The sequence below is a fragment of the Pan troglodytes genome, chromosome 8, assembly GCF_028858775.2.
Source record: "Pan troglodytes isolate AG18354 chromosome 8, NHGRI_mPanTro3-v2.0_pri, whole genome shotgun sequence".
Classification (NCBI taxonomy): domain Eukaryota; kingdom Metazoa; phylum Chordata; class Mammalia; order Primates; family Hominidae; genus Pan; species Pan troglodytes.
The window spans coordinates 30,332,502-30,356,381 of record NC_072406.2 but is presented as its reverse complement, the minus strand read 5'-3'; the positions used below and the strand labels follow the sequence as shown (position 1 = coordinate 30,356,381).

The 23,880-nt window shown below is 36.3% G+C and overlaps 1 protein-coding gene across 6 annotated transcripts in view; it reads left to right on the top strand.

The window, feature by feature from the left end:
* Positions 1-23,880, top strand: part of TRDMT1 (tRNA aspartic acid methyltransferase 1) — a 62,828-nt gene that overhangs the window by 5,754 nt on the left and 33,194 nt on the right. For all 6 annotated transcript variants that reach the window (XM_054660794.2, XM_016962722.4, XM_024346235.3 and 3 more), the window contains exon 2: positions 21,569-21,678. In XM_054660794.2, the coding sequence (XP_054516769.1) occupies positions 21,569-21,678 (110 nt within the window). The remainder of the gene's footprint in view (positions 1-21,568; positions 21,679-23,880) is intronic.

The following is a 23,880-nucleotide window of genomic DNA, read 5'->3' as shown; positions in this document are numbered from 1 at the left end:
TGTCTGCCAAATAGCTTCTAAAGCTCTTCCAAGGAGTTGGCTTTGAGTTTTACCCCATAATACTTCATTGTGTTTAGTAAGAATTACTCAGCCTTAATATTTTCTTTTAAAATGCTAAGCCTCTCATTTGTCACGTATTAATTATTCATTTTCTGAATCTCTTTTGTCTTTGTTCCTCAACGACTTACATGCCAACTTGGGAGTCTACCAGACCAGCTTGTAACTGGGTGTGTTTGTAACTGAATCAGGCAATTACATTACGATGAAGTGTATTTGTATGTAGATATGAATGTCACCTAAGGATATTTTTATAGCATCAGTTGTTAGGGGATGGCATATGAACCGCTTAATTTTTTTTTTGGTTATACATACCTGTTTTTGGGATTATAAAATTTTCCTTTTCATGCCTCTTTCCTTCTAGTTACTCTTATATAGCAAGTCAGATTTAAAGTGAAGCAACGTAAAAAGTTGTCCTATTAAAATAAATTTATCATTTCTTCTCTGGCAGCTGTGGAAGTTAATAAACTTGAAATACAAAAAAGAAATATGTAAGATGAATTTTGAGTATTCAGTAAAAGAGAACTTTAACTTCCCATTAGACAATTGAATTACTTATCTTTTCTTGTGAGGAATAATGTGTGCTTACTTCACTGCAAAGTATTTTTTGGGGTTGGGGTAAATTTTTTTTTTTTTTCTTTTTCAACTTCTAGATTCAAGGGGTACATGTGCAAGTTTGTTACTTAGGTATATTGTGTGATGCTCAGATGTGAGGTATCAATGATCCCACCACCCAGGCACTGAGCATAGTACCCACAGTTAGTTTTTTAACCTTTGCTGCCCCCCTTCTTTCTCTAGTAGTCCCCAATGTCTATTGTTGCCATCTTTTTGTCCATGAGTATCCAATGTTTAACTCCCACTTATTAGTGAGAACATGAGGTATTTGGTTTTCTGTTTCTGTGTTAATTCACTAAGGATAATGGCCTCCAGATGCATCCATGTTGCTACGAAGGATATGATTTTGTTCTTTTTTATGGCTGCGTAGTATTCCAATGGTGTATATATACCACATTTTCTTAATTCAGTCCGCCATTGATGGGCATGTCTTTGCTGTTGTGACTAGTGCTGTGATGAACATGCAAGTATATGTGTCTTTTTGGTAGAATGATTTGCTTTCTTTTGCATATATACTCAGTAATGAGCTTGCCGGGTTGAATGATAGTTTTGTTTTAAGTTCTTTGAGAAATTTCCAAGCTGGTTTCCACCATGGCTGAATTTATTTACATTCCCATCAACAGTGCATAAGGGTTCCCTTTTCTCCGCAGCCTTGCCAGCATCTGCGTTTTTTTTTTTTTTTGACTTTTTTTTTTTTTTTTGAGTCGGATTCTTGCTTTGTTGCACAGGCTGGAGTGCAGTGGTGCAATCTTGGCTCACTGCAACCTCTGCCTCCCGGGTTCAAGCTATTCTCCTGCCTCAGCCTCCCTAGTAGCTGTGATTACAGGTGCCCACCACCACGCTTGGCTAATTTTTGTATTTTTAGTAGAGACAGGGTTTCACCATGTTGACCAGGCTGGTCTCGAACTCCTGATCCCAAGCAATCCACCTGCCTCGTTCTCCCAAAGTGCTGGGATTACAGGCATGAGCCATCACGCCTAGCCTTTTATTGACTTTTTAATCGTAGCCATTGTGACTGGTGTGAGATGCTGTACTATTGTGGTTTTGATTTGCATTTCTTGAAGATTAGTGATGATGACTATTTTTTTTCATTTTGTTGATGGGCCACTTCTTTTGAGAAGTATCTGTTCATGTCCTTTGCCTAGTTTTTAAATGGGGTTGTTTGTTTTTTGCTTGTTCAGTTGTTTAAGTTTCTTTTAGATCCTGGATACTAGACCTTTCCCAGATGCATAGTTTGCAAATATTTTCTCCCATTCTGTGAGTTGTCTGTTTACTCTGTTGATAGTTTCTTTAGCTGTGCCGAAGGTCTGTAGTTTAATTAGGTCCCACTTGTCAATTTTTGTTTTTGTTGCAATCGCTTATGAAGACTTAGTCATAAATTCTTTTCCAAGGCCAATGTCCAGAGTGGTGTTTCCTAGGTTTTCTTCTAGAATTCTTATTGTTTGAGGTCTTACGTTCAAGTCTTTAATCCATCTTGAGTTAATTTTTGTATATGGTGAAAGGTAGTGGTCCAGTTTCATTCTCCTGCATATGGCTAGCCAGCTATCCTAGCACCGTTTATTAAATAGTGAGTCCTTTCCCCATTTTTTTTTTGTCTACTTTGTTGAAGATCAGATGACTGTAGGTGTGTGCCTTTATTTCTGGGTTATCTATTCTGTTTCGTTTGTCTAATATGTCTGTTTTGTACCAGTACCATGCTGTCTTGGTTACCGTAGTCTTATAGTATAGTTTGAAGTCCGTTAATGTGATACCTCTGGCCTTGTTCTTTTTGCTTAGGATTGCTTTGGCTATTCAGGCTTTTTTATGGTTCCATATGAGTTTTAGAGTAGTTTTTTCCAGTTTTATGAAAAAATGATGCTAGTAGTTTGACAGGAATAGCACTGAATCTGTAGATTGCTTCAGGCGGTACTACCATTTTAACAACATTGATTTTTTGAATCCATAAGCATGGGATGTTTTTCCATTTGTTTGTCACCTGTATGATGTCTCTTAGCAGTATTTTGTCGTTCTCCTTGCAGAGATCTTTCACCTCCTTGGTTAGATGTATTCCTCGGTATTTTTATATGTTTTTTGTGGCGGTTATAAAGAAGATCACATTCTTGATTTGACTCTCAGTTTGAACATTATTTGTGTATAGAAATGCTTCTAATTTTTGCACATTAATTTAGTATCCTAAAACTTTGATGAAGTCATTTATTAGTTCCAGTAGACTTTTGGTGGAGTCTTTAGAGTATTCTAGGTATAAAATAATATCATCTGCAAAGAGAGATCGTTTGACATCTTCTCACTCTGTCACCCAGGGTGGAGTGCAGTGGCTTAATCTTGGCTCACTGCAACCTCTGCCGCCTGGGTTCCAGCGATTCTCCTGCCTCAGCCTCCCGGGTAGCTGGGACTACAGGCATGCGCCACCATGCCTGGCTAATTTTGTATTTTTAGTAGAGACGGGGTTTCACCATGTTGGCCAGGCTGGTCTCAAACTCCTGACCTCAGGTGATCAGCCCACTTCGACCTCCCAAAGTGCTGGGATTACAGGTGTGAGCTACTGTGCCTGGCTCCTTTATTTCTTTCTGTTGAGGGATTGCTCTGGCTAGTACTTCCAATACTATGTTGAATAGAGTGGTGAGAATGGGCATCCTTGTCTTGTTTCAGTTCGCAAGGGGAATGCTTCCATCATTTGCCCACTCAGTATGATGTTGGCTGTGGGCTTGTCATAGATGCCTCTTATTATTTTGAGGTATGTTCCTTTGATGCCTACTTTCTTGAGGGGTTTTTATCATGAGGAAATGTTGGAATTTATTGAAAGCTTTTTCCACATCTTTTGAGAGGATCATATGGATTTTGTTTATTCAGTGTACCTTGATGTTCAAATACGTTTAGAAACTCTCCACACAACATCTTTCCTTGAGACCTTCTCAAGACACGTGAAGTGTATCAGGTTTTGAGAAGTAAAGAAGCTGTTTGGCTTAAAACAGTGCTTCCCATATGTATTTATATTTGGGCAAGGACCCTGCTGCTCCTGCCCCCTACCCACCCTTTTGTTTTGCGGGGAAGGAGAGCACACCTACATTGTGAAAACAGTGCTCCTTAGTGCGTGTTTCCGGAAATGTCTGATGGGCAACAAAAGGGCAGTGATGGAGCTGAGGGAGATGCTGGGGTTGTGAAAGAAAAGATGCGCCAGGGCTATACCTATTAGCCAACTATGTTCATAATTTGGACGAACTTTGAAATAAGCTTCTCTGTAATATTTCTATTAGGCAGGTATTGTCGTTCTTACTATCTCTGTTTTCTCCTAGAATGCCCAAAGCTGAACTACTGGTCTCTGATCCCTTCCAAAACTTGCCACTCTTGTAACCTGCCTCACCCCAATAACAGGTGGCTTTGTTCTTCTAGTTGCCCACACCTGAGCCTTGGAGTCATCTTGTTTCTTTTTCACCCACATCAGCCAGTTCTACAGGCTCTACCTTCAGACTATATTTATAACTCTATCATTTCTCTCCATTTTCACCTTTACCACCTGATCTATAATCTCTCTCCTGTCTTGTCAGACTTAATTTTTGCGCTGCCCAGATTTGCTTGGCCCCACCTGCCTCCTGGCCTGGGGCTGCTGCTTCAGTGTCACACCCTGACTAATGCCACCTTGCCTCATCTGACACTGTCAGGGGGTGATGGCCGAGCTTAACCCTCAGAATGATTGTCGACCCCTGTACCTGGACTCAGATGAAGCGTCAGGCTGTGGGCATGCACTCTGTCTGCTCAGTAGCTGTCTTGAGGAGTCAGATCACAAAACCTGACTTGTGTGTGTAGGTAGCAGGGAGGTGGGGAGTCACGCTTTGGGGGGACTTTTGACCGGTAACAGACAGGATGAGAAAGGAGCCAGCAGATACAACTCTCTCCCTCCTCCCCCTACGGTGCTCCTTGCTCAAATGCCAGTGAGAAGATGGGAAGTGCTATTTCAGACCCAGTAGCGTCTCTACTGCAGGGCATCTCATCATCTCCCACAGCAGATACAGCCCTCCCCTGACAGCTCTGAGGTGTGGTCATCCCATCCAGCCTGGCTCTACCAAATCCCTCATGCCAGAGCAGTTGGCTGGGTTTCTGGGAAGCATTGACCGACGTGCTAATGCACTCCCTCCTTCTCTGCCTCACTGCCCTAACTCTTGCCGCTTCAGAGTTTTCCTTCCAGATAAAGCACTGCAGCTAAGCTTGGCCTGAGCTACTTTTCTGGGACCCTGGACAAAGGATTATTGCAGTAGCCTCTTAACTGATCTTGCTTCTGATCTGGCATCGCAAGTTTGTTTTCAGTAGAGTGGCCAGAGTGATCTTTAAAAAATCTATCTGATAAGTTATTACTGTGATTAAAACTCATGAGGAGCTTCTCCGACCACTCAAAAACCAGAGTCCTGAATGGGTCCCCAGGCTTGCTTGGGCTAGAGACACTTTCTCTCTGGGGCCACATCTCCTGTGGCTGTCCCCTTGCTCACTCTACTCCAGGCTCCCTGGCCTCCTGGTTGTTCTTCCTACAAAACCAGCATGTTCCTATCTCTGGGCCTTTGCCGTGTCTCTTCTCTCTGTCTTAGAAAGTGCTTCTCCCTGATATCTGTCAGGCCCATCCCCTCATCTCTTCCAGGTTGCTGCTAAAGAGACATTCTGTAACCGACCTACATAAAACTAGAACCACTCCCTTCTCCCATGCTGTCTTGCTCTGGTTTTTAGTTTTCTCCATAGTACTTTTTATTGTTAGGCATAATTTAAACTTGTTTGTTTATTGTCTGTCTCTCTCCTCTAGAATGTAGGCTCCATGATAGGATAGGCTTTGTCTGGAATAATCCTTTTATATACTTGTTGAGTGCGTGAATGAACAAATGAAAAAATGAACTATAGGCATGCTTGCTGTGAAATATCTGCAGCTTGATGTAGATATCATCCTACTGTGATAAGTTTAAACTAAAGTATTAAGTCTGAATCATGAAGAGTTTTTGTAGGCATGGTTGTGTGTGAGATTTTAATAGATAACAAATATTTTTCTGTAATACATGATAAAACTTTTTTGTTCTTTTTATTTAAAACATTTTAAATATTGTCAAAATAATCAGGGCTTTTGAGAATAAATTCGTCTTTACTCACTGTAAAATTTAAATCATATGCTAACAGTGAGCTATGGCCAAAATAATTAAGTTTAAGTGTTTTTTTTTTTTTTTTGCTCTTTTATTCCTGTCAAGAAATATGAACTCTTTATTTTTCAAAGTTGAAAAGAAGTTGATGTAAGAGAGCAAATCTACACATAATTACACAGTGATTATTATCATAATGATAAATAAGGTCAAGGTTACATGTACAGTTTGGTGTCTGGAACCTTTTTAGAATCTCTGTTGCCTTTTGCTTTCCCATGGAACATTATCAGAAATATTGGTGAAAAGTGCTACCCAGGAATAGTGCCAACCAGCTCTCATCTTGTCTAAAAGCATAAAATTATATCTCATTTTTAGGGACTAGGTAAAGTGTATGTTGGAATTTTAAAAATTACCGTTACTTCGCCTGGACCAATGATTTCTTTTACTTATAGCCACTAATTATTTTCATTCTGAGACTTTAAATCAACACAAACCTAGCCAAACCCCTTTGTCTAAAGTAAAACAGCTCTATTAGAGAGCTGAACATTAATATTAAATAGTTCTTGTGCATCCATTACTGATTTTTGTTCAAACTCAATAATGAAGTTAATTACCCTCTAGTACTCAATGAATGAGACTTAAGAAACAAATGCCAGAGTCTTTTAGCACATACAGGACCCCATAGACTTTGGCAGATGCCTTCATTAGAGTTGAATTTTGGTTCAAAAAGAACCTATAATTCAAAGGATTTGTAGTTTAAAAATTCTAGTTAAATTTAAATCATATGTTAGCGTATGATTTTAAATTAACTAGAATTTTAAAACTTTGCTAAACTTTTAATAGATCGCTAAGGTTTAGATGGTAATAAAGTACCAGAATAATTTCTCTGCTTCTTCAGAATGGATGTTATTCTTGTGTTCTCAATTTATTTTTGTGTTATTGTTTGCTGAGATAATTGTTAAAACTATATTATTTGGATATTCAGATTAAATGATGTTCTTTGTTGATTGTGACTTAATCTCTAGCTTGTTCTCCATCCAGTGAGATTTCTTTTCATTAATTTTGAACTGTCAGAATGTTGGTACCTTGGTTTGAAGAAAAAGATGTGAATCTACCATTTTTCTAAATTTTTTATGGCTTTGCATATCAATATATGGCAAAGGCACTATATTTAAAATCCAAGGGTTTTTCGCTATGAAGACATCATCTTTTGCGTTTCCTTCATGACTGTAAATTCAAAAGGCTTGTGATCCCAGTATTTTAACTAAGAACGAAAGCTATTACAAACATATATACATATACTCTTATAGACATGTTTGGCATAAATTCTTCTATATGAGGTATTCATTTTACCTGAAAAATTATACTTCAGAAAGAGAGTATGGCCTTATAATTTAGTCTTCCGAAAGGAAATCTCTTCATATTACTCAATTACTAAACTTTTCAAAAATAGCAAATCAATAAAGTACTGCTTGGATAAACTACATTAGCCTGAAGAAACTTAATACCAGTTCTAGATGCTTATTGAGGTCACTCAATGGAATTGGCCAAAAACCATAGAAATGAATTTAAAGATCTAGAAGTAATTTTTAGGAGGATGACCTCACAATTACAAGTGTTGGATGTTATTGTAAACAAGCCTTTTGAAAATTACCTTATAAAGCAATACAGTAGGTGATTACTTCACGGAAATCACAAATAGCTACTGGGTATTTGTGGTGGGCATAAAATTTCCAGTGACATCATTATACGCGAACTCAAAAAGGGCTAGTTCTCAAGTAACTCTGACTGAAGGAAAGTTGGTGTGTCCTTGAACACTGTTAGATGATTTAAAAGGTGGCTCTGTTGATGATAGTGACCCTGATTTCAAAGAGGCTCATGAGAAAGTAGAATAAAATCATTTCATGAACTTTGAGTAGAAAATATACAATATTTCCAAATGAACATGCTAAGATAGTGCTGTATAAAATATGTTGGAGGCTTCTCCTTGTGTGAAGCTCTGTGGGAGCAGGGATTCGTTGTTTTATCATCTCTGCCTGGAGCCAGAGCCAGCCTCAGTCATGCTCAATAAATATGTCTTGAGTTCATAAATGAACCTGGTTATAAACTCACAGGAAATACTTGCTGAAAATATTTTGCGGAGCATGAATAAACACTTGACAGGGTTGGTAAAAGGTTTTCATAAGCATTGTCCAGTTCAGTAGTCAGGGGATAAGAAATCCTTTCTCTGTTTTTTAAAGATATTACCTGGAATTATATCTTTATAAATTCATAACGGATCCTAAAGATTACCTCAGATGGCTTCTTCAGGTGCATATTTATTGAATACAAGCTAGCCATACCTGTTAAATGGGATAAATACCCTTTTCCCTTCCCATGTTAACACCTAAGAGCTGTAATTCTTCATGCCAGTTAAAAAAAAGTTCAAAAAACGGAGTTTGTTTTACTAATGTAGAACCTAATTTTAATATAAAAATAGTAATTAAACTGAATATAAAAAATAAAATATGTTTAAATTATAAATTATACAATATGAAGTCATTTGACTATTTTGGCTACATCCTTAAACGTTTATATAATGAAAACGGCCAGAAATCTAATTTTGGATATTCTCATGGGGAAAATAGGGGATTAACGTTTATTCTAGTTGTCTTATGTTTGGGCACATACAGTGGGTATGTGTGTAATGTATTTGTGTTTAGACACAGAAAAAGGTCAGGAAAGATGCACAGTGAACTGTTCTCAGTACCAAAACTTGTATCCTCTGCCCTGCCTCCCTATCCTCTGGCCTGTTTTGTTTTTCACTTTAGCACTTATTACTGCCTATCATATTTTGTATTGTACTTGTTTATCTTTAAAATTGACTGCCTCCTCTTCTAGAATGTAAGCTCCTTGAGGGTGGGATTTTTTTGTTGCATTTTGTTCTATTTTGTTCACCATTGTATCCTTGGATCTAAAAGCACCATTGTATAGTGGATGCTCAACAAATATTTGTAGAATTAACGAATAAGCTATAGTACATGAACATTTTAAAGGTTGTTGATGATTGTCAAATTATTTTTTTAAAAGGACATACTAGTTTATATTCAATAACGTCTCTGTGACCATAAATATGCCAATATAATATGTTAACCCATATAATTTACTAGGTGAAATTGTTATCTTAATTTTTGATTACTAGTGAAGTTGAATATTTAAAAATTATTATGTGCATTTCTTGTTTTTTATTTTTAGCAATATTAGTAATACATTTGTTAAAAAATTGGGACACACTGAAAATATTCATTTATTCAGTACGTAACTATGGAGTGATTTTTCTTTGTTGCTTACTGTGTTGTATGGTGAGGATACAGCATTGAACGAGACAGTCATGTTCCTTTTTCCAGAGATTTTGCTCTACTGGGCAATACCAATGCTACACAAATAGAGAAGAAAATTTAAAAAACTCACCAATGATGCTAATGCAGACATAAACACTGGTGAAGGCTTAGATTAAATCTTTATTCTAATGTGACCATGAACATTAAAATAAATTATAGCTTTCTTTCTTTACTTAGAATATGTTGAATATTTTCGCTTGCCATTAAATGTAGAATTTATAAACTTTTAATGGTTGTATGATACTCCACTTTATGAAAGTACAGTATTTGTTCGAATTAATCATCTATTCTGGGACATTTAGATCATTCATAAATTTGCACCATTATAAATAAAATAGCATCACTTATCCTATATATAAATATTTTCTTTACATCTCTAATTATTATCTTATGTATGAGTTTCCTATTGCTGCTGTAACAAACATAAACTTAGTGGCTTAAAGCAACACAGGTTTATTATAATTCTGGAGGTCAGAAGTCTTAAAATCAAGGTATCGACAGGGCTGCATTCCTTCTGGAGGTTCTAGGGGAGAATTCATTTGCTTGGCTTTTCTAGCTTCTAGGGGCTGCCCATAGTACGTGGCTCATTATCCCTTTTTCTATCTTTGAAGCCAGAAGTGTAGCATCCCAAAGCCTTCTCTCTGACCTCTACTCCATCTCCAAATCCCCTTCTCTGATTTTAACCTTCCTCAGTCCTTCCTGTGATTATACTGGGCCCACCTGCATAATTCAGGATAATCTCCTCATCTCAAGTTTAATCACATCTTCAAAATCCTCATTCCCATGTAAGGTAACATTTTCACAGGTTTCAGGGATTAGGATGTGGATATCTTTGGGGATTATTATTTTGCCTATCACACCTTAAGAAATGTGCCAAAACGTAAAACTAAAAAATCCAAAGTAATTGTTAGGGTTTTAAATGTATACCACCAAATATTCACTGAAATATTGACTGTTAATTGATGCTCACAAGTGCATTGACCTTATTTATTTATTTATTTATTATACTGTAAGTTCTAGGGTACATGTGCACAACATGCAGGTTTGTTTCATAGGTATACATGTGCCATGTTGGTGTGCTGCACCTGTTAACTTGTTATTTACATTAGGTATATCTCCTAATGCTATCCCTCCTCCCTCCCCCCACCCCACAACAGGCGCTGGTGTGTGATGTTCCCACCCTGTGTCCAAGTGTTCTCATTGTTCATTTCCCACCTATGAGTGAGAATGTGTGGTGTTTGGTTTTCTGTCCTTGCGATAGTTTGCTGAGAATGATGGTTTCCAGCTTCATCCATGTCCCTACAAAGGACATGAACTCATCTTTTTTATGGCTGCATAGTATTCCATGGTGTATACGTGCCACATTTTCTTAATGCAGTCTATCATTGATGGACATTTGGGTTGGTTCCAAGTCTTTGCTATTGTGAATAGTGCTGCAATAAACATACCTGTGCATGTGTCTTTATGGCAGCATGATTTATAATCCTTTGGGTATATGCCCAGTAATGGGATGGTATTTCTAGTTCTAGATCCCTGAGGAATCGCCACACTGTCTTCCACAATGGTTGAACTAGTTTACAGTCCCACCAACAGTGTAAAAGCATTCCTATTTCTCCACATCCTCTCCAGCACCTGAGTTGTTTCCTGAGTTTTTAATGATCGCCATTCTAACTGGTGTGAGATGGTATCTCATTGTGGTTTTGATTTGCATCTCTCTGATGGCCAGTGATGATGAGCATTTTTTCATGTGTCTTTTGGCTGCATAAATGTCTTCTTTTGAGAAGTGCTGCACTGATGATTTTTAAATCACACCTGGTCCTTTCCAGCATTTGATATTATCATTTTTAAAAAGTCTTTGCACTTTCAATAATAATAATGGCAAACATTTATTATATGCCAGACACTAATCAAATAATAATCCCCAAAGATGTCCACGTCCTATTATAGTTACTAACTCATTTAATCCTCAGAAAATTCTATGGCACAGGTACTTTATTATCCTCTTAATAGGTGAAGATACTGAGGCTTAAAGACACAAAGAAACTTGCCTAAATCACACAACTGGAAATAGCCAAGCTAGGATTTAAATGCAGTATTCTAGCAGAGAAAGAAAGAAATACACAAACAGATATCCATATTCTAAATCTTCATCAGGACGTATGAACACCCACGCACACAAAATAAAAAATTCCATAAGACTGTCCCTAAGATAGCTTTGATAAACAATAAAATAAGAATGCCTAATGTTGAATACTGTGTGGCTTAGTGGAAAAAGATTTGTAGAGAATGATGTAGTTAGGAGGAGACTTGGAAAGGGGAAATGAGTGAGGCAGTTGAAGTGCATAGGTCTTATGACAAGCCTATACTTTCTGGCCTAGTGCAAAATTGTAAAACTTAACTCTCCTTTTAGAGGTATCTGTAGCAGAAATTATACTGCTAGTGTTTTGCAGGATAGGATTTGAAATTTTATTGAGTCAATAATGATGAAAAGTAGAAGCTTTCAAGGAGGGCTAACTATAAAGCAAAGAAGGCTCAGAATGGGAAGACAAATTTAGAGAGGATTTTCTTAGGCTAATTTTGGGGATCTTTGTGAGTTAATTATTATATATATTATACTATATGTTATAAAATATTAAAATAATTATATTTTTACAAGTCTTTAAAAAATTCAGTTAACTAGATGTAGAGTACTAATGTTTATGTCACTTCTCATTTTTTCATTGACTTTTCCATAAATATGTCAGAAATGATCACCTCATAAGTTATGAGAAAGCATCAGTAAAGAGGACTGTAAACATTTTATAGTAAGGAACCATTCATGAGTGGTCATTCACTCAAAACAAATGTATGTAAAACAAAATCAAAGTCTTTGTTGTTCACACCTGTAATTGACCGCATCACATGTGTTTCTATTATTTCTTGACTTTTTAAGTAGTTTATATCTTTTGACTTCTATAAGCATGTGAATAGGTTACTTTCAGCTCTACATTTTTTGGGCGTATGCTAGCTAATTGCTGATCTTTAGAAGACTTTCATAAGGTAGTTTAATTTTTAGTTTTTCTTTTGATTATTGTTGAGTTAGCAGGTAAAATAATGCACTGAGTTACAATTGTTGTAATTATAATGAGTTATAATTGTTTACTGGTGCGTATGTGCCTGTGACAGGTCACAGCACAATTGGCATGCCTTGAGAAAAGAGCCAAACCTTTCTTGTCTGTCCTTGTTACTTTCCTTTTGTTATTTTTCAGGGTCAAAACCAAGAGCAGCATTGAATTCTTTCATTCCAAAATAAGCGTCATTTTTTTGTTTGCTTTTTGCCAATTATAAAAATAGTACATTCTTGCCAGGCGCGGTGGCTCATGCCTATAATCCCAGCACTTTGGGAGGCCGAGGCAGGTGGATCACGAGGTCAGGAGTTCGAGACCAGCCTGGCCAATATGGTGAAACCCTGTCTCTTTCTAAAAATACAAAAATTAGCTGGGCGTGGTGGCACACACCTGTAGTCCCAGCTACTCAGGAAGCTGAAGCAGAAGAATCACTTGAACCCAGGAGGTGGAGATTGCAGTGAGCTGAGATCATGCCACGGCACTCCAGCCTGGGCGACAGAGCAAGAGTCCATCTCAAAAAAATAAATAAAGATATAAATAAAATAATAGTATATTCTCAATGAGAAAAAATCAAATTATTCAAAAGAGTTTAAAGGAAGAAGAATTACCTCCAAATCTCACCACCAGGAGATAGCCTCTGTTGATATTTGCTGTTTTCTCTCTCTTAAGGTGCATACATACACATACACATACACTTTATAAAACTTGGATTTTTACTCAAGATATTCTGTAACTGCTCTATGTAGTAAATAATATGGATATTGCTTTGTGACAGTAAATATGGATGTTATCTTTTTAACATCTCTATTTTCATACATGTATGTAATCTTACACTCTTATCTTTACATACTTGTTTATAATTTTCCTTAGCAAACATTTCCAGATGTAGTATAACTAGGTCTAATAATCAGAAGAATTATGTCAATTTATACCACAAATGACATGAGGGACAGCACATTTTCTTAAATCCTTGCTGGCATTAGACAGTGTTCATTTATCCAATCTTTGCCAAGCTGCTAGGTAAAACTGGTTAATGTGGATTTCTGTCATTATTGATGAGGTTTGGCGTCTTTTATATGTTTATCGATCATTTAAAATTTGGTATTTTTGAATTGCTTGTAATGAAATTTCTATTTTAACTGTTTTACTTTCAGGACTTGAGCTTTGTAAGAATTGATGAGACTGGGCAACTGAAAATATTCTGTGCTCCTTAAAAGACATGGGAGCTATAGTTTATAAGTAGCTCTCTCTCTGTATTTGTTGTATTTAGTATCCATATATAGAAATAGGTAATTGGGTATTACCATAAGGAAGTCTTCACTCCCCAAATTGAAGACTCTTGACCTTCTTTCTTCAATTTAGAACAGTTTTATCAAGAAGAATACTTCTGTTTTGTAGATGCATGGTTAATTAATTACTTATTTACAGGACTTTTGCCTTCATATTGCTCTGTTTGCCAGTTTGGAATTTGAAATGCTTCTCCTCATAGGAACAAATGGCATATTAGTTTGTGTTCACTTGAATGCCACTTAGAAGTGTTATTTGCAAGTGACAGAAACTTAGCTCAGACTGGTTTCCTAAAAGTTGTCAATATGGACTCATTAAATTGACCAGGTCCAAATGTAGGCCCAGTTAGGGTTAGAGTTTGAAGCAGGGGCTCAAATCATGTCACCAGAAACCAGTTTTTTTCTCCATGTATCTCAGCCTTGTTTCTTCTAGGTTGGGTGCATTTTTATATATGTTCTCCCCTTATTGCATCAAAATGTCTGTAGTAGCCTCTGAACTTATCTCCATTCAAGGTTTAACCTGGTAAGAAAGATCAAGCAACTCTTGCTATTAATAGTTACACAAGAAAAAGCCAGGGGTCACCTCTTATTGTGCCTTATTGGCTTGTTTTGAGTTGCATGCCCATCCTGAAACCGATCTGGCTAGTCTTACTGGCTCAGGCACTTGACCGAGGCTTCCAGAAGCTAGGAGAGGGAGATTTGAGGCCATCTGAACAACTTCAACAGAGCATGAGTGACGTAAGTTTCCCCCAGAGAAAATCTGGGACTATTGCCAGAGAAGGAGGGGCCAGATGCTGGTAAAACAGAAAACAAATGTCCACTCATTTTGTATCCTCAGTAGAGTGCTCAGTACATGATAGGTAATCTCACAGATATTTACTTACTGCCTGACAATAGCACTATTGGGACTATATTTAAGACATTTGTAACATAAATAGAATTTTGTGGGTTTCTTGGGAACTTCATTGTCGGTGTTTCCAAGGTAAAAAATTTGACCTAAATGTCAAACAATTACTTAAAAATGAGCATTGAGATAGATAATCATATAAGTTCAGACATATTAAATACTTTTTAAGCTAGCAGTGTTCTCAGAAACAGGAGAACAAGGAGGGTAATCAGTAATAATCAGGAGTTGATTTTAGGAAGTATAATTCACTTATTCTCTTGTATGTATTCAGTCAATAGACGTTTATTGAGCGCCTATTCTTTGCCAATTACTGCAATGCCTGGGTGCTGAGAGTACCCATATGAATGAGACATGGTGTCAGCACTGAGATGATTGACTAGTCTAGTGAGGGAGCCACTGTCCTGGGAAAAATGTGACAGTAGAGTGAACTGGAGTGTGATGAGAGTGCACGGATCAGCCTTCATTGTCCGTCACAGCAAACGGAGCTCAAGTCATCACATCTGCTTTCCAAACCTCCAGTGGAAAGGCCAGAGAGCATAGGGAACTACCACTCTCTTCCTTTATAGAACACTCTCTGAGAGTCTGATGCACTTATTCTGTCTCATTAGTCTGACCTTAGTCCATGGCTGCATCTAGCTGTAGAGGGGTGGCAGATATCCTTTTAGCAGGGTGCATTGCCACAGTGAATAAATTTGATGTTTGGTTATTGAAGAGGAGGAAGAAATAAATGTTGGGTTATGCAAATAATTTTTGCAGAGATAGTATAACTAGAAATCATATTTTTGAGTCATTAGTAAAACATATTAGTAAAATTTCATTAGCAAAATTTAATTTGATGTAAAATTTACTTCAAAGAGACTGAGCACTAAGGAGAAATTGTGAAGTTCCTTGAGTTCTGTAATAGGAAAAATATGTTGTTTGCTATCCATTTTTCATACTGTTTCTTAAGTACTCATTTGCTTAGTGTTCGGTTTAGCATTTTGCTAGGTAGTTTGAAATGGGAAGAGGGAGAAGGGAATTAAAGATTGATTATCATGAAAAAAAGCACGGCACTATTTCACCTAAGGTCCAGCTTTGTCTAGGAAATACTAGTTTCCCTCCTAATAGACAGTTATAAGTAGAAGGAAAAAATTAAGCATTAATGCAATGTTACTTCATGTTGATTCCCACAAATCAGGTTTTCTCTGTACCGAATATGGAAAGAGAAATTTTTTTTTTTTTTTTTTTTTTTTGAGACAGATTTCCACTCTTTTGCCCAGGCTGGAGTGAAGTGGCGCAATCTCGGCTCACTGCAACCTCCACCTCGTGGGTTCAAGCGATTCTCCTGCCTCAGGCCCTGAGTAGCTGGGATTACAGGTGCCTACCACCATGCCTAGCTGATTTTTGTATTTTTAGTAGAGACAGGATTTTGCCATGTTGGCCAGGCTGGTCTCAAACTCCTGACCTCAGGTGATCCTCCGCCTCAGCCTCCCAAAGTGCTAGGATTAAAGGCGTGAGCCACCACACCCGGCAGAAAGAGAAAATTTATATTGTTTGTCGTAGTTCACTTACTGTTTTTATTCCTTAATAGTTATTTTAAACGTAGTATCTAGGAAAGGCAAATTAATAGACAAACATAACCATAAAAGAGCATTTCTCTTGTATCAGTTCTTTAGTTTCTAACCAGTGAATTAGGGTGAAAAGGCCAAGATCTTTGTCAATAATGGCAGGTAGTAAAAGGTGATCTGAAGACCTATACTTCTTACTTAAATGCTCATAGAGTATCAGGGCTAGAAAGTGTTTTTAGAGGTTTGCTTAGTGGGACTATCCTCCTCCAAATTGGATAAAACAAGTAATAAATATCCTGGGAAGAAAATTTTTCTGCCCTGTGTTAAAAAAATCCTTTCCCCAATACCTCCAATTTCTCTCTTTCATTCTAGGGTTTGATAGCAAGGTCAGGAAAGCTTTTCCCATCAATGCTAGTCTCTTGGGATTAAATTTTAGCCCATTTCTGTTTTTCCTTTTTTTTTTTTATTAGTAGAGATTGGAATCAGCTAGTTTTTGTCATTTGTGAAGATCTCTTCTTACATTACTTGAAACTCTTTCAAAAATATTTCTCCTGCAATTCATCTCCCAGATGAACAGTATGAGTCTTAAGCTTTTGTCGCTGGTCTAATTTTCTAACCTTAATAATAATGATAATGATTGTTTTAATTTTGATTTTTAAATTTTAGTTAAAATAATCATTATCATTATTATTTTATCTATTTAATCTATAATATTCCAGATAAATGCCAAGCAGTGAATATGAATTTTAATAATTATTGAGCATTTACTATATCCTAGGCGTTCGTTACCTATATTCTTTTTAGAGACCAGTTTATGCCCCTGGAAATTGAGGTCCCTGCATCCTCAGGACTAAGGGTAATGCTGGGTTATGTGGCCTTTCTGTAGCCCCTGCTGAAAGTGGATAACTAAATTGCTTTTTCTCTTCTCTTCTGCCAAGGAAAGCTTCAGGGCTGGTGTGAGGTTGTGGGTTGAGGGGCTGGAGAAGCTGTATTAGCTACCTCATGACATCAACATGACTTTAAATAGACTTTCCTAGAGACGTTCCGGAAAGATTACTCATGCCTTAATTTTCTTTCTCAAGGTCCTCCTCAAAACTCCAAATTGCATTATACTATCTGACGTAACATCTTTATTTTCCATTCCTTGTAGATTCCTTCACTGTGCTCCTTTTTTTTACATTAATTTGCCATATTTCTCTCTTCCACCACTTCTCTGGCTCTGGTATGTCTTTTGGTATTTTGTTGAAAAATAAATTATCCTAAGATATAGTGTCAAGGACGTGATAATTTCATAGATCTCCAGCAGTTCCTATCCGTATTTTGGCTGGTGGTCTCTTATATTTAGTCTGGTGTTAGTAACAATAATAATCTAAGGTATGTCTTGACACAAAGTAAATTTTGTTTGGACTGTTAGCTGACTATGGAAACTTTCTAGGGAAACTGGATCTTTGAAAAATATTTTTAATGTATTTTTTATTTTATTCTTGGAAATAATTTATCAGCAATTTTTAAAATGCAAGAACTTTTTTTTTTTCTTTTTTTCCGAGACACAGTCTCACTCTGTCATCTAGGCTGGAGTGCAATGGTGCAATCTCAGCTCACTGTACCCGCCGCCTCCAGGGTTCAAGCGATTCTCCTGCTTCAGCCTCCTGAGTAGCTGGGATTACAGGCGTGTGCCACCATGCCCGGCTAATTTTTGTATTTTTAGTAGAGATGAGGTTTCACTATTTTGGCCAGGCTGGTCTCAAACTCCGAACCTCAAATGGTGCGCCCTCCTTGGCTTCCCAAAGTGCTGGAATTACAGGTGTGAGCCACCTCACCCAGCAAAATACAAGAACTTTTAAAAAGAAGCAAACAATAGACTTTACTAATAGTGATAAAACATTTGGCAGCAATTTTAAGTTCAGATCCTTATAGGTCTGTACGTTCTTTAGTACTTTTATTCCTAACTAAGGCAGCACTTTGAATGAAAGGACATTGGATGTATTCAACTGATCTTTCATCTTACAACTAGATGTCAGTGTTAACATACTTGATTAAATGTCTCAGGTGTGAGTATAATGAGTAATTCGGTAGTTACTCACCTATATGAGATATAGATTAGAAAATAAATAATAAAGAAGGAATATAATTTAAAAAATTTCTTTCCTTATTTCAAAGTGGACTGGTTATGCCTTAATTTTCTTTCTCAAGGTCCTCCTCAAAACTTCAAACTGCATTATATTATCTAACATAACGTCTTTACATTTACATTTTTTACATTTGCATTTACATCTTGTAAATATTGATTTTTTCCCCACATTAATAACTACACAAGAACAGTTAAATTTTTTTATTTATTTGGTTAGGAAAGTCAAGAAGAGTGTGAACTTGTAAAGCTTTTCACTACTACCAACAAAAAGTTCTTCCCTACAGCGTTTCCAGAAAGAATCATCAGAAAAGGAAAGGAAAGTATTGCTATTCAAATGTCTGCCTCTGTGTGTGTGTGTGTGTGTGTGTGTGTTTCTTGTCTATTTTTGTAAGAAGCATATTGAAAGCAAGAATTATGTATGTATCCTCAGTGACATTTCTAACATCTTACCTAGAAGTCTCTCTTGAAATAACTAAATCTACCTTTTAAATTTAGTCCTCATATAAATGGAAGCGTGATGTCCTTATGTATTCCTTTCGGAGCCAATCTGACAACCTTTTAAAATAATTTGTACTGTGTTTCTCAGCAAGCGTGGTGGCCCACACCTGTAATCCCAGCACTTTGGAAAGCTGAGGCAGGCAGATCACTTGAGGTCAGGAGTTTGAGACCAGCCTGGCCAACATGGTGAAACCCTGTCCCTACTAAAAATACAGAAATTAGCTGGGTGTGGTGGCACATGTCTGTAGTTTCTGTTACTCTGGAGACTGAGGCAGGAGAATCAAATTGCTTGAACCTGAGAGGTGGAGGTTGCAGTGAGCCAAGATCATGCCACTGAACTCCAACCTGGGCAACAGAGTGAGACACTATCTCAAAAAATAAATAAAGAAATAAATAAATAAATAAATAAATAAAATAAATAATTGTGTTTCTCTAAGTAGGATATCTCACCTTTTTTTTTTTCAAACCAGGCTTCCTGTTAATAAATATGAAATCCTGAATAATAATTGAAATGTCATGAATAAAGTCTAGGCAAAGTAATACATCAAAGTACTGAAAACACATCCTCTTCCTCTGTTTCAATGAAAAGATACTCACGAATCCCTTTCCCAAATTCTGCCTCCTTTTTGAGAATTACTACTCTTGGATCACTCAAGTGATGGAGCTCACATAGGCAAAATTCTATAGAATTATATTCACTTTGACATTTTTAATTATACATTTTCAAAATCTATATATGTAACTTTAAAGAATTTTGGAGATTGTAGATTTAAACTGTATACTAAGAAATATCAAGGCAACTAGTCTTTGGAATTCAAGTTAAGATTTTGACAGAATTGACAGGTTTGCTTTTTAAAACTTATCTGTAAGTTTAACCTTTTCCTTAGAAACAATAACCACCCCCCAATTCTATTTTGAGAAGGCAAGTTGAATTAGTGTCAGTAATATCTTAGTACATCCATTTCTCTTAATAGAAATAACTTTTTAAGTTATGCAGTAGGTCCTAATTTTATAACAGTCTAAAATATGTGCATCAATCCATGCAAACAGTGCATTTGCTTATTGGCTTTGAAAATCTGTTCTTTCCTGAGAAAGAACTTTCAGTTCATCAGTTTTTGGATCACCATATGAAATACTCATTTGGCAGTTGATTTTTGTCAGTTTTTGTGACCTCCAGGCATATAACATAAGAACATAAAATTAATTATTGATTACAGTGCAGATTCAGCACATCACTGTACATTTTCACTCTGCCTGAAAAAAGATACAAGTCCTATTAACCAGTGTCAGGCAATCCCTGTTTGCTTCATATATGGTGGAAATACAAGCAGGCTACATCATGCTGATTACAACATATTTAACAAAACAGTAAAATAGTACAATGAAGTTTATTTAATTTTCAGCTCTCTTACAGTGATTAGTAGTAGCTTAATTCTTGACTTGAATTATGATAGTTTTGTTTGCAAATGGATCCTTATATATTAATATTTTCTTTTGTTTAGAAGCCTTCTTGATTTATGTTTCAAGATCTGATGGCTTTAACAGATATAATTTATAACCTCAAATTTATTTTATACTAAGGCCAGTAACTAGTTATTGCACTTCAATGCAGAAGAGGCAGCTGTCTATGGCATTACTGATGAGACCACCAAGTTTGCAGCACGCAGGGGATCTTACTTTTCAGCAGGATACCTGCTGAGTGTCTTGATCCTAGCAGCCATTTAGTATAAATCCTTGGAGACATTTGTGCCTTTCTTTTCTTCCTGGCCTCATCTCTTCTAGGCCTCAGTGGAAGGTTATGATTGTTTTCTGAGCGTGTGTGAGCCTTTCTCCTTGCCCTGTCTCCTGTGGTCTGCTTTTATTTCCGGGTGCCTGCTGTATGAGTCCTAGTTCCTCACACCATTCTTTTTTTTTTTTTTTCCTTTTTTGATATTTGGGGTGAGCTAATCAGCTAACTATTAATCAGCTAATGGTATTAAAGAATCAGCTACTTGGATCTACTATGTAATATTGTATTGCTTTCTCTGATGATTTTCTGAAGTCTCAAATACTTTTATTTTTAAAACTTCACACTTTCTCCTGACTTGGGTCAGGGCATGCACATAATTGGTTTTATACATATTTGGGGAAAGAAGGTGGTCATTGTAAAATATAGCTACGGCTACAATTGTGGAGTTCCAATTTCGGCTAACATTAAAGAATATGCTAGAATTCTCTGGATCTGAAACCATTTTGAAAATGATTTTCTTCACCAGCAAGACAGAAGGGCAGTGAAGGCATTCCTTTATAATTATTTCCCTTATTCTTCTTATATTCTCTTCTGGTCTGTCAACATTTAAAATGTTGGTAAATGAACCATTTACATTTGGATACCAATTAATTGTTCATCTCATTTAAAAACTTATGTAAGCTCTAATGGGGTGAATTTTGTCAAATGTGAATTACATCTCAATAAAGCTGTTACTAAAAAAACAAAGCATTTTCAATGGTACTGTGAAGCAACATTGTATTAATGTGAGAAGGTGCAGAACAAATGGTAGTTTATTTATATAAAGTTCCAAATCATAGAGCTTTTAGAATATATCTCCCTTGTCAATTTTTGGTTTGTTTTAACTTAGGAAAACTTTCTATTTGACTTATAAGTGTGTCTCTTAATGAGGGAGGAAAGCAAATATAAGAGGTAAGCACTAAAATATTTAAATCTTATCTTTAGCATTGGAATGCTGTTTGGAGAGATGAACCAGAAGTCCATGTTCAAATATTTCACTTCATGCCTGGCTTCCCCAGGCCTGACCTTCCACTGACAGTCTGAGATGAGGCTAATAAATGAGGAAATAAGGAAATGGATTACTAAATTCTGCTATTTTGATTTCTTTCTATAATGAACTTAAGGACTTTTCTTTTCAAGATATTCCATTTATCATTACAGAAAGCTGTATACCTGCACAAGTGGTGGCTGCCATTGATGTCAACACTGTCGCTAATGAAGTATACAAGTATAATTTTCCTCACACACAGTTACTTGCCAAGACAATTGAAGTGAGTAATTGTCATTGTTTTAATAAGTATATAGCAAGGGAAATGCGTTTGAAAAACACTGCCTAATACTGGTTTCCGTTGGCTTAACTGGAAGATAAAGCATATATAAATTTAAGAGTTCAGGAGAAGGGGATTAACATTTTATATCCTATCAGAAGATAGCATGCTTTTAAAAAAAAGTCCAGCTATAGACAGGGAGATAAATATTTTGGTCTTTCAGAGAAATAATTGAAATGTAAGGATATGCTTGACTTCTAAATGCTTGGTTCTGTGGTGATATTGAACTTCGAAAAAGTATTTACTTTTATTAAATACTTATGCAATATATATAGCATGCAGTAAGAACAAGGGAGAATATCATTGGCTATTACTGAATGCTTCTTATTTTAGCAAACCTGTCAAGGTTAACCTTTTTCACCTGTGGTGACTTCAGCACAAGTATTGAAACACTGATTTATGTTGAGTTATTTTTTAAATAATATGTAATTGGCTGGGCGCGGTGGCTGACGCCTGTAATGCCAGCACTTTGGGAGGCCGAGGCAGGTGGATCACGAAGTTACGAGTTTGAGACCAGCCTGGCTGACATAGCAAAACCTGGTCTCTACTAAAAATACAAAAATTAGCCAGGTGTGTTGGCACATGCCTGTAGTCCCGGTTACTTGGGAGGCTGAGGCAGGAGAATCACTTGAACCCAGGAGGCGGAGGTTGCAGTGAGCTGAGATCGCGCCACTGCACTCCAGCCTGGTCGACTTTGTCTCAAAAAAAAAAAAAAAAAAAAGAAATTGTGTTGTTTCTCCTAATTTATCATGAAAAATTTTACAAACAAATTTCTCATGAAATTTCTCATAATTTACATGCAATAAACATGTAGTTTATTGTACGTAATTTTAAGTGGGCAGTTTGAGTTTCGACTCAATCATCAACTGTGTAACTACCACCACCGCAATCAAGACTTAGAACACTTCCATCATGCTAAATTGTTCTTAGTGCCACATTTCAGTCAGTCTCCAACCCCAACGCAGGCGACAATGGATCTGCTTTCTTTTCATTATGGATTAAGTTTTCCCTTCCTAGTATATCACAAATAAAATCATAAGAGTGTAGTTCTTTTGAGTGGAACTGCTTTTGTTTAGTGTTGATGGTTTTGGAATTCATCATGTTTTGTTGTATATCAATAATTTGCTCTTTTTTATTGTTGAGTGATATTTTGTACAGTAGAATATCATATACTACAGTATGTGTATGTATTCACGTTATTATAGACATTTAAGTAGTTTCTAGTTTTTTACCATTACAAGTAAAGTTGCAATGAACATATATGTACAAATCTGTGTGGATCTTAGTTTTCATTTATTGTGGATAAATACCTACATTTATTAAACTTTATGAGAAAATACCAAATTTTCAAAGTTTTTGAAGTGTTTTTACCATTTTACATTGTCACTATTTTTATTTGGATTTTTAAAAAATTCATTATTCTTCACTAATGTCTTTTTAAAGACAATTAGTCATAATATTCAATGTAAACTGAAATTTCTTTTTAAATATCGAATTATCTATATCTATCTTTGTTTTATTTTCTTATTGGATTCTCTAGGGTTTACAAGATGCATCTTTTACTTGTGGAAGCCCGTCTTCAAATAACATTATACCACTTTATGTTTAAATTTTAACAGTATTCCTCCAATTTCCCCTACTGGTCTATTTTGATATTTTGTCTTGCACTTTACTGCTACGAATGTTATAGGCACCAACATACATTGTTACTATTTTTTGGATTAAATAGTCAAATATCTATTAAAGAACTTTTAAAAAGCACAAAAAGTCTTTTATATTTATCTATATACCTACAATTTTCAGCACTTTTTATCCTTGTGTTTTAGATCAAAGTTTGCATGTGATATAATTTTTCTTCCTCCTGAAAAACCTTCTTTAGTGTCTCTTGTTGGTTATATGTGGAAAGGGACAAATTACCTTGGTGCTTTTGAGTAAAAAAGTGTTTTATTTTGTCTTCACTGTGAAATATAATTTTTACTCATTTTTTTTTCTTTTTTGGAGAGGCAGGGTCTCACTATGTTGCCCAGGCTGGTCTCAAACTCTTGGGCTCAACTGATCCTCCCACATCAGCCTCTCAAAGTGCTGGCATTACAGGCATGAGCCACTGTGCGTGGCCCACTGAATCTTTGATTACATTCATTTTGA